Consider the following 10,924-nt stretch of genomic DNA (forward strand, 5'->3'; position numbering starts at 1 on the left):
AAATGCCCGAGGGCAGCGCTGGCGCCCGCTCCGCCGCCTTTCAGGGGAAGGGGCGGCCGGGGCCCGGCCAGGAGGCTGCAGAGCCGATCCTGCTGTTTTCTGCAGCGGGTCCTGCCCTGCTGCGCTCCCAGCGCCCAGCGGGGCCTGGGAGCCTCGGGAAGGGACCGAGGCCCGGGACAGCGGAGCCCCTGCAGCCTCCGCCCGCGCGGGGGCGCTGCCGCCGCTGCCGCCTCCGCCCCCTCTCTCCTCCCTCTCCATGTCCTCTGCCCTCCGCCTCTGCCCTCCGCTTCCGGCGTTGCCATGGGTGCGCAGCTTCCGCTTCCGCCTTCCTTGGGACGGGTTCTCCGGTGGAGGCGGCGATGGCGGCGGCCTCGTCCTCTTCCTCCTCCTCTTCCTCTTCTTCTTCCTCCTCCTCCTCCTCTTCCTCCTGCTCCTCCTCGGCGGCCGCCGCGGGTTGCCGGGAGGGCCCGGCGGTGGCGGCAGGGCCCGGCTGGAGCGACTCCCAGTTCCGCCGCTACTCGTTCGAGACGCGGCCCATCCCGCGGCTCAGCCACAGCGACCCCCGCGCCGAGGAGCTCATCGAGAACGAGGTGAGGGGGTCCCGGGCGCAGTCACCGCCTCATCCCGGCCCTGTCCGCCCTGGGCACCGCGCGGGCTCTGCTGTAGCCGCTGTCCCATTCCTCTCTGCTGTGGTGGACATTTTTCTTCGGTGCTACAGCGTTGAGTTGTGAAATTGGCAGCAAACGTTTGTTTTAAGCCCTTTGTTGTCGGGGTGGAAGTTGTGGGAACGTTGTGTAAACCCCTGGGCACATATTGATTGTTTTCTAAGTGCCAGCGACCACAGATGTAAAAGTTCCTTTACAGTGGTGGCTCTCGTACTGGTTTTGTACCAGCTCAGTCTCCTTTTGGTAGGTTCGGTAGTTGGGTTTTTTAAGGAAAGTCTGCAAGAAGTTGTGTATGCACAGCTTGGGAACACAGTGCTGCCTTGGTTAGGTTGCTTACTGTTAGATGAGATAGGTGATGTACTTTGTCTTCCTTTTGTAGAGGTTCTTTTTTTGCTGTAGAAGAGATGGTCCGTTTTTGGATGGTGGTTATCTGCAGTCCTCTGAGAAAAGAGATGAGTTCTGTTTCTGGATTCAGAGGGGTCTTTTTGCTGGCACATACCCTTCACAGCTGAGGCTGGAAGTGACCAGCCAGAATCTACCTTGTCTCCTGGCTACGTGTCAGGACCAAGAAGGCCCAGAAGTGTTGCCAGCTAGTGTTTGTCTAACCTTGCTGATGGAGACCGGCTAAGTAGATAGTGCAATCTGTTGTCCCATTGCTACCAGGAGCTTACTGTAGCCCCAGGCCACCATTTTCTTAGAATTTCCTATCATGTCTTGCTTGGTTTTCTCCCCAGAACAAATATACGATTACTTCAAATGCCTTTTCCAATTCCCCATTTTGAAAGGGAGTTTTTGTGGGTGCAATAATGAATGTGTTGGTTCTTAAGTTCAAGAGGTCTTTGAATCAATAAACTTCCTGTTTCTCTCCAGGAGCCAGTGGTGCTGACAGATACAAATCTGGTTTATCCTGCTCTGAAATGGGACCTGGACTACCTCCAGGAAAACATTGGCAACGGGGACTTCTCAGTGTATAGTGCCAGCACACACAAGTTTTTGTACTATGATGAGAAAAAAATGGCCAATTTTAAGAACTTCAAACCCAAGTCAAGTAGGGAAGAAATGAAGTTTGCCGAGTTTGTGGACAGACTCAAAGAAATACAACAAAAAGGGAGTGCTGAGAGGTAAGTGATAAGTGGATTGTGGAGGTTTCTCTGTTTCTTCAGACCTAAGTAGGAGCTAAGTTTCTCTTCAGTGGGTGTTGATGATTAAAGTGTCATGAACTTTTTGGAATTTTTATTTGTTTCTTCTTAATGACCCTGCTTTTCCTGCAGGGCTTCTAGTTGACAGCAGCCTTGTTACCTTATTAGAAAAGTCAAACCAAACAAACTGTTCACACTGGCTGTAGGAATTTATTTATTTTTCCCCCCTCTGTGTGAGGCAGGGTTTGTATAGAGAAAGAATTAAGCTTCGCTTTTTTTTGGCAGACTGTGGTATTGGTAGAGAAGCTTGTTGTCTGATGTAAAGGTATAGGCTATGGCATTCAGGCTTTCCCACAGAATCCCAAGGCAGCTGGAGCTAACCCTCTTTGGGAATATAGACCAGGTGGTGCACGTGCTGTGTACTGGGGATGATGGCCTGTGCCACTAACAGAGCTGTGGGTCACTGAGAGGAGCTTCAATTGGACATGGAATAGAACTGTCAGCAGCTTAACCCTTAGTGTTTTCAGTCACAGCCCTCTAAAAGGAATTACAGATGTTTAATTGTGTCTTAATTGGAAGCAACACTGCCCACTTGTCATCTGTGCCTTTCTCTTCTTTCTCAGCTTTGGGTGTGCTTTTTCCAAGAGAGAAGTCAGTCCTTGCTCTTGGAAATGCATTTTTTTCCAGCATTGCAGACAGCAGTCTGTAATACTGTGATTGTTGGTACAGAGGTTAGATTCCTCTGATCCTCTATGTCTAAATGTAAACATGGCTTTAAGTAACTTGATACTGAAATGTGCAGGCTCTCCTGAGCCCTCTTTTTCCCTCATGTAGTTCTGCTAGAAGAGGTAACTGATATTGCAGGTGAATTAGAGGGGTGGCATTCATCTAGGGATTTATTTGATATTTGATAATGGCCAGTCTGTTTAGAGTTTCCTCCTCCTGCCCTGCGAGAGGGTTGTTCTTCCTTAAAATTGTCTTTTTCCCTTGTCATTGTTCAAGTTGAACCAAGATCTGTTCTCTTGTGTACTGGGAAACCTTACAGCAAAGTGTGTGGACTTTTTGAAACTGTTTTCTTCCACAGGTATCGAGCTGTGTAGTGATAGAACAGAATCTCTAGGAAGTACTTCTCTGTTTTGAAATCTTTCTGAAGAGGCAGAGTATGTCTGTGCTCATGACAAAGTTTAATACTTGATTTCTGCTTTCTCTCTTGGACAATTCAGGCTATATCTACAGCAAACACTGAATGACACAGTTGGAAGGAAGATTGTAGTGGATTTCCTTGGCTTCAACTGGAACTGGATTAACAAGCAGCAAGGGAAACGTGGCTGGGGTCAACTGACTTCTAACTTGCTTCTTATTGGCATGGAAGGTAAATAGCTTCCTCAGACTGAAGGAGAAAGGGAGAAGATTGCATCAGCAGTTCTGTATTTCAGTTCCAGAACGTCTTTCAAATGGATTTTCCCCTAGATCTGTGTGTTCCTTTAGAGGAGGTAGTGTAAAGCTTTGCTGGGAGGAGACTGTTGTCACACCTTGACTTGGGAAACAAGGAAAAGAACAGTCTGTATTTTGCCAGGGATGTACTGTGAATGCCTGAATGTAATGTGCTCATGGAAATGCTCTGTGTGATGCTGGTGGGACTGTGTTTCTAGTAACTGCTAATGATATCCTGGGATCTGTTTTCTGTTTGCATGCTTCAGGCACTGTAGATTTAAACAGCTCGAAGCCTGCAGATTCAAAGTGCAGAAAGGTTTGCAACTTGAACAGTGTTAGACTTCTGGGCTTTTCTGAGTATGTCCAATGTCTGCCCAGGAGGAAATCTGATTATTTTGTGAAGCCTTTATTCTTATTTGAGCTAGTACACTGTGAGGAGGAATTTTCTTTTGACTAAGACCTGATTTTTTTTTCTTGAGAGCCTATAGGACAGTGGGAAACTTGAAGATGGGTAAATTCTAAAAGTATTTGGATAGAATAGAATTCCAAATTCATGTGGAGCCTGACTAAGAGGCAAGTGCCTTAGAAGACAGAGAAACCACTAGACTGTTGACAAGGAGAACATTCTTTTAGAAAGTAATCTCAATAACTGGGGAAGACATGTACACTGTCTGTGAAGTGGGAGAGCCAGTAATCAACATGGCCAGTATATCCAATTATAATTGTTCAGTTACACAACTTGGATGGTTTTTTCCTCTTTGCACCAAGTCCTACTCAACCTACAGTAGTTTGTCTTTGCCACTTGTTTTACTAGCTGAGAAAGCATAATATAAAATCAGTGGACCAACACTTCCTTACAGGCTATATAGTCACTAAAATCTTATTAACATGTTAGCACAAGAACCAAGGAATTGTCTTGAGCCAGCATGTGCTAGAAAAAAGAATCTCTTTAGAGCAGCATGTGATCGTATGATCTATTTAATGAAGTTATGGGGTTAACTGTTATCTTAATTCTTGCAGGCCAAGAGAGTGATATCTGAATTGGCAAACAGCCTGAAAAACACTTGTGAGGGGTACAAAACAACCCCCCTGCATTTAAAGATTTGATTAAATTTCAGATCTAGTGGCAACAGTCAAGCACTGTTAATCAGACTTGAGCGGGTGCTATTGGGAGCTCATTGACAGAGATTGTTTAGTTGTTTTCTTGAAAAACTTCTGGGACTTTTTTTCAAATCCAACCACTGAACTCCTTTTCTCTAGACTAATAATCTTTGACAGTCTGTTCCACAACTTGTCATTTAAGCAAAGTGTTTTATGAAAAAGCTTCCTATCAACATTCAGCATCTGCTGTTCATTGGAACAAGCTGGAATTCCTAACCTTGTAGAGCATAAGTTGCTGAGTATGGATTTAGAATGGAAATTAAGTGGAGTAGCAGCTCCTCAATAAAGGCTGATGATAGGGTGTTTGTAACATTCCTATTGTCATTTTCCTTGTTTAGTTTCTGAATATGTGGGAGTATATTTTCTGTCTTCAGCAAGGAATATAACTTGCATCTCTTTCATACCTGAGAGCGTCTTGATTTTCTCTTCTCTCTGTGTAGGGAATGTGACACCAGCTCATTATGACGAGCAACAGAACTTCTTTGCTCAGATTAAGGGTTACAAGAGGTGTATCCTGTTTCCTCCTGATCAGTTTGAATGCCTCTACCCTTATCCTGTGCACCATCCATGTGACAGACAGAGCCAGGTGAGAGTAGCAGATCTGTTCTCTGCTCCTTGCCAAAAATGGGCATTTGTAAAGATGCTAGGTGGGAGGAAGCTGCACTGGAGTTAAAGCTGCAAAACACTTGCTGAGCTTTTGCAAAACCTCTGCTCAGTTTTGTTAAGTGGGGAATGCATTGGTGGTTTTCTGTTTGTGTCTTGTTCTGACTTGCAAGTGCTAGGGCCATAAAAACCTCCTTACTGATAAACAGTGGGTCTGCAGTTCTACGTCCTCTGTTCTCTTTCACTGATCACTGGTCAAACACAGATTTGTTGACAGACAAATTGCAAGATTCCTACCTATATGGTACTTGGAGGGTACTGCAGGACCTCACAATAAAGTTAAGATACAACTGGAAATGTAAAAGTCATGTAAGGGGAGACCAGGATGATTTGACACTGAGAGCCAATAATGAGGATTGTCATTGCAGGAGATTCTTCTGAGTTTCTTATTGTTTTCTCCTATTAGGTGGACTTTGACAATCCTGACTATGAGAAGTTTCCAAACTTTCGGAATGTGGTTGGCTATGAGACGGTGGTGGGTCCTGGGGATGTGCTGTACATACCTATGTACTGGTAAGAAGGATGGCTGGACTGCACTGTGATAAAAAACAGAGGTTTAAAATGTTTTCTACTTAGTGTTGGGTTGGCTCTTAAGAGTATTTTGTTTTTACTTCTCCAGCAACTGTGATATTTTCTGTGATATCTTGGGCCAGCATGCTTCTAATTCCTATCTGTTGGATGGGAATAGTAATTCTCCCTGACACCACTTTAATTGTGCATGTACTTACTAACGTGTGAGAAAAGGATCTATATTTAAATAAGGAGAGCTTTCCAGAAGTTTTGAGGTCTTGATGCAGGAGGTATAGGGCCAGGCTTGTCTAGTGCTGTCTGAACTCATCATCCAAGGTATTTCACTATAAGCTACAGCAAAATAGTTTCTTTTCTTTTTTTTATGTGATTTCCATGCAGGTGGCACCACATTGAGTCTCTCCTGAATGGGGGGATTACCATCACTGTGAACTTCTGGTACAAGGTGAGTACAAGCACAGCTTGGTTCGCCCCATCTCAGATGATTTTTTCAGGTAGAGATGTATTGGCACACGTTGTCGATATGAGAACTTCATGGCACCAAGTCCTTTGCTTCTGGAAGCTACTTTTTCCTCTTCAGAGTTGTGTGTGTGAAGAACTGGGTGACTGGGTACAGTGGAATAAGCTGCCAATACAGGAAGCGTGCAAATGACCTCTTTTTGATATTTCAGGGTGCCCCAACCCCAAAGAGAATTGAGTATCCCTTAAAGGCTCATCAGAAAGTGGCAATAATGAGGAACATTGAGAAGATGCTGGGAGAAGCCTTAGGAAATCCACAAGAGGTATGGAAAGAACCATGTGGTCACTACTGTTGAAATCATTAAGGCATAATGCAAAACTTGAGATGACAGCTACTTGGCTCTCTAGGTGCCAGAGTGAGGGTGGGAAAGCAGGATTGCTCTTTGCTGATTCTTCCTGCAGTCTTCAGAAGGTCATTTGCTTACAAAACTGCAAGCTCTTAAAATTACAATTATGGAAAGGACCCCTACAAACAATGAAGTAGTTGTTCTTGTATGTGGGAAAAAAGTGTACTTTGACTTTGGGTACTTCAGGAAAGTGTTGTTCCCAAAAACTCCTTAGTCTTCTGTGCAGCAATGATACCCATTTACAAAAAAAATTGAAACTGTTTCACCTGTTGAATCCAAGTCTCTTAAATAACAGAAATTTCCTCTATTAAGTCCTGTGCTCTTTAACATGTCTCTTGCTTGTGTCTGAATTCTTTGCAGTCTTAACTATCTGGTATATAAAAAAAAATACACTGAGGTACTAAGTCTAAAAAGACAGAGGTACTAAGAGTATGCCTTTGAAGATCTGATCATCTGAAAGTGGAAATGCAGGTCAAGGATAGAAATGCTTTCATGGTCTGTAATCCTTACCACTGTGGAGAAACTCCTCTTTAGCCTTTCCCCTGAGATTTTTTTACTGCCATAGCATTCTGAACTTCCCTCCATGATTAGGCAGTCCTGAGATGTGGGAGTGGTCTTGACTGAAAAAAAAACCTGTAGCCCCCCCCTCTTAGTGACCCCAGGGACCAGAGAGGATTCAATGAGTGAGAATGTTCCTTCTCTCCCTGAAAAGAGCAACCCGTGATGACTATTGATTCTCTTTAATAGCATCTACTTAGAAATCACAAAGGTTAGGTGGGAAGTGAAAATGTTTCGGGCATGTTTCCACTCTGGTTGGAATGTTTTGGTGTCACCTGAAGTCAGGTGTTGACAGAGAACTGCAGTTTCGGTAGGGTATTTTAAGAATGTGTTCATGTGCGCCCCAGTGTTTTTCTAGAAAATACTTTGAAAGTGATTAGGTGTATCTTGGGCTCTGTGATGCAGAGGGAGCAGGCTCTGTGCTGCCATTTCTGTGTAAGTGTCCTGGCTAATGACTTGTTTTTGCTTTGAACAGGTGGGTCCCTTGTTGAATATGATGATTAAGGGCCGGTATGACTAATGCCTGGTGGCCATGGCTGATGTTGGAGCTGCTTTGTTCACAAGCAATGGAAGATACTGAGCGCTAGTATTGCACGCAGCACTTAACAGACTGATGGGTTTCCTGGCCTGTCCTGCCCCCACTACAATAAAGGGGCTACTGGAACTGCAAAACCATTAGTACCCTATTCATCCTCCACTCTCATCTAACTGAACCTCCCAAGAAAGAGCCTGCACTTACTGGAAGCTGGATTCATGCTCACTAACTTGTTTATTTTCTTCCCTCTGCCCTGTTTGCCACAAGGAGCATGGCTTCTGGCACTCGGATGTGTTACTTCAGGATTTTCAGGCATATGAAGAAGAGCTTGGAGGATAACCAGGAGCAATATTGTTTCCTCAGCCTCGTGAGGTTTGGACCTCTTGGCTGGGTTTGTGTGTTGGTGGCAGCAGTGGATATAAGGCGGGAAATGTTAGGTTTCACAGTCCTCTGTTGTTAGAGGACCTGTCCCTGCTCAACTCTGGCACCTTTTTGTATTAATGGAAATGAACATGTGAGATGGCATGTGTGTACTGAGCAACTGGACAAATGATTCAGTTCCTTCAACCTAAGACATCTATGCTTTGGATGTAGTACAGGGTAGAGATCAGAATGAATTTATCTAGTGTGTGAGCACCAAATCCTATGCTGTCCAAATAACATCTGTCTTGTATGAGTCTAGATAAATCTCCTTTCTGACAGCTTTTTCTGGGGAGTGAAGGCTTCTCTCCTGCTCTTTTGAAGCTGCAGTATGGTTCAAAGGGGATGTAGCATTATGAAGGGAGGTGCATAAATGCCAGGGCACTCTCCAAGTCATGAATGATTAAGCCACATTTTTAAATTAAATTTCCAAGGGATGCTGAGCTCAACTGTCACAACACAGTGTCAGATAGGTACAGAGCCTCACTTCTCCCCAGCAGGGTCCTGGCTCCTGAGACTAGCACAGGAAAGTGCCCTTTTTACTGAAACTGCAAGAACTCAAGTGTGTGTGGCTGCGCACAGGTGCGCACATTTGTGTGATTTTGTGTGGCTCCTGTCCATCAGTTAAATCCATGCCAGTGTGTGGTTCTCTTCCTTGTACAGTCATGTGAAAGAGTTCAGGGCGTTTTGTTTAAATGTGATTAAGTTTATCCTGATCCTTTTTGTGTTCCGGGACTTGACATGGCAGACTGGAAGTGACAAGACCAGAGCACAGGAACCAGATAAGCCTCTGTTTGAGTCCTCAGTAATCACTCTGAAAAGTAACTTTGCTTTCCTCCTTCTCTTCCATGCAGAAGCCTTAGGCTCATGTGGAAGCTGGCTTTTTATTCCCTGAGGTGTGCTGCACTGCTGTCCCTGGTTTGGGGAGCGGTGCAAAGATCTTGTACTTGTGATGTGGTTGTAATGGGTTCCAAAAGCTAGAGGTGGGAGAAGCTGTTTCATAGCCCATGTATCTCATCCCAGAAAGTGTAGAATTTGTTTTGTTGAGACTTCCCAGTGTTTCCCCTGTTGTGCTGGGCTTGTTCTGATGTGGGTTCTGATAAAAGTGTAACATGCTACTTGAGAAGTGCTCCATCTTTGGTATCAGGTCCCATCTTTTTCTGGGATAGTTCATGCACCACTTGCAGTGGGCTTGTCTTTCACAAAAGTGAAAGGCTTCTCAAACAGGAGGAAACAGGAGGTCCTGAGGCAAGTTTTCTGGCTGCTTTACTGGTCAGAATAAATGAAGTTTAATTGGCAGCTACAGGGTCCTTGTTGAAGAAATGTGTGTCACTGAGTAGTCTGACTGCCATGTTGCAGGCTCTCCAGAGCTGTGGTTAGATCCAGACGAAGGTCACTCAGCTGGATGCTTATCAATGCTCAGCCTTTGGACAACTGGGGAAGAAACTTCTGACTGGCCAAAAGCAAGGCCTTCCCAGGAATCTTGGGCACATGCCCTTTGTTGAAAGATGCTCAAATTAAATCCCATTCTGTGCTATTTATTCAGCACATGGTAGTCTTCAGTACTGCTTGTTAGACACCATCAACTCTTAAAGCTCAGGGTGGGAGTTCATATCCCATGTGGAGAGAGAATGGTACTTACAGAACTTTTAGGATCCTTTTTTTTCTTTTATTTGCCAAAGGTCTAACTTTTAAAGTGTCTGAACAGGTTTTGCTGCACTTGACTTTGTGAAAGCTCATTTACAATGCACTGATGGACTGACTCCCTCCCCCTTCCCTTTTCACCTTGTGCTTTCAATGCCCCTTGCCATGGTATTGGGAAGCTGTGTGTTCTCTGCTAGGGGTGTGTGTACAGGGGGTGGGGTGTGACAAACACATGGTACCTTCTGAAGTGTAGTTCTTAAATACAACCAATGTTGAACAACAGAATGGTGTGGCTTTTATTTTGTGAGTGGCTGTGTAGAAGGGCTCTATAAGGACGTGTGTCTAAATCTACCTTTCAGTCTGACAACTCCACTTGTGTTCTTCACTGGTGAAGGCTGTTGGTCTCCAGAACTGCCTTCAAAACAGCAATACCAATTGCATTATTATGAGTCTTCACAACTTTCACCATACTACTGCCAGAAGCCTGAAAGGAAAACTGGGAATAAGATAGTGTGCTTGTACCCTGTCAACAAGAAGTGTTGGTGGGCAGGGAAAAATTCCCTTCCCTGCTGACCTGAATGGTGTCACCATACTCTGACTGGATGATGGAGCAAACTACACAAGCAGGCCTGATGAACTCAATTAATTGTCCTGGAGATTTTGGGGGGAAGCTTGCTGTGTGTACCTGTGCTGTATGTTAGCAGCCTTGGGAGATGGAGTCCTCTCTACCTAGTAAACAGAAGTTATTTTACAGTAATATTAACTCCACAGCAATCTTGAAATGTAACCATTGGTGAAACACTGACTAATTCTGAACAAATGGCTAAGATGTAGTAAAATACGGAAGAGTCGAATAGTACGTGAAGGATGTTGGCATTGTGGGAGAGCGAGATGCCTCAGCCTGGGCCACTGCAAATGGCACTCTCCTCACACCCTTGGGGGACAGGGTGAATGTGAAGGGAGTAGGGAAGCCAAGTGCAGAAGTCTGACTCTGGGTGCTCACCCTTCCCTGCTCTGCCTGCTGGGATCATCATCTCTGAACACCCTTGCTTGTGCTCCACTGAACTTTGTGATCTACTATGTCTGATCCTTTCAGCCTCTTGGATAACGTACAAGGTGGCATCATAAAGCTCAGAAATGTTTTGGTTGTGCAAAGAGCAGAGGAAACTGAGATGAGAACCTTGTCATTTGAAAACTAGGTCAGAGGCCAAGATTTTTCACTTGTACTTATAGTCTTTTTCTTGTTTTATTTTATTAACTTAGGTTCCTTAATACCTTTCTTCTCCCTTTTTTTTCCTCCTCATTTCCCTG

The 10,924-nt window shown here is 44.7% G+C and overlaps 1 protein-coding gene across 1 annotated transcript; it reads left to right on the forward strand.

Moving 5' to 3' along the window:
* Nucleotides 1-322: 322 nt before the first annotated feature.
* On the forward strand, nt 323-9,898 carry HIF1AN (hypoxia inducible factor 1 subunit alpha inhibitor). The gene is made up of 8 exons (XM_036385840.2): nt 323-590; nt 1,536-1,786; nt 3,028-3,176; nt 4,840-4,985; nt 5,469-5,575; nt 5,972-6,035; nt 6,262-6,372; nt 7,490-9,898. The coding sequence occupies exons 1-8, from the start codon at nt 360-362 to the stop codon at nt 7,532-7,534; spliced, it is 1,104 nt and encodes a 367-aa protein (XP_036241733.1). The 5' UTR covers nt 323-359; the 3' UTR covers nt 7,535-9,898.
* Nucleotides 9,899-10,924: the final 1,026 nt, after the last annotated feature.

The sequence above is a fragment of the Molothrus ater genome, chromosome 8, assembly GCF_012460135.2.
Source record: "Molothrus ater isolate BHLD 08-10-18 breed brown headed cowbird chromosome 8, BPBGC_Mater_1.1, whole genome shotgun sequence".
Taxonomy (NCBI): Eukaryota; Metazoa; Chordata; class Aves; order Passeriformes; family Icteridae; genus Molothrus; species Molothrus ater.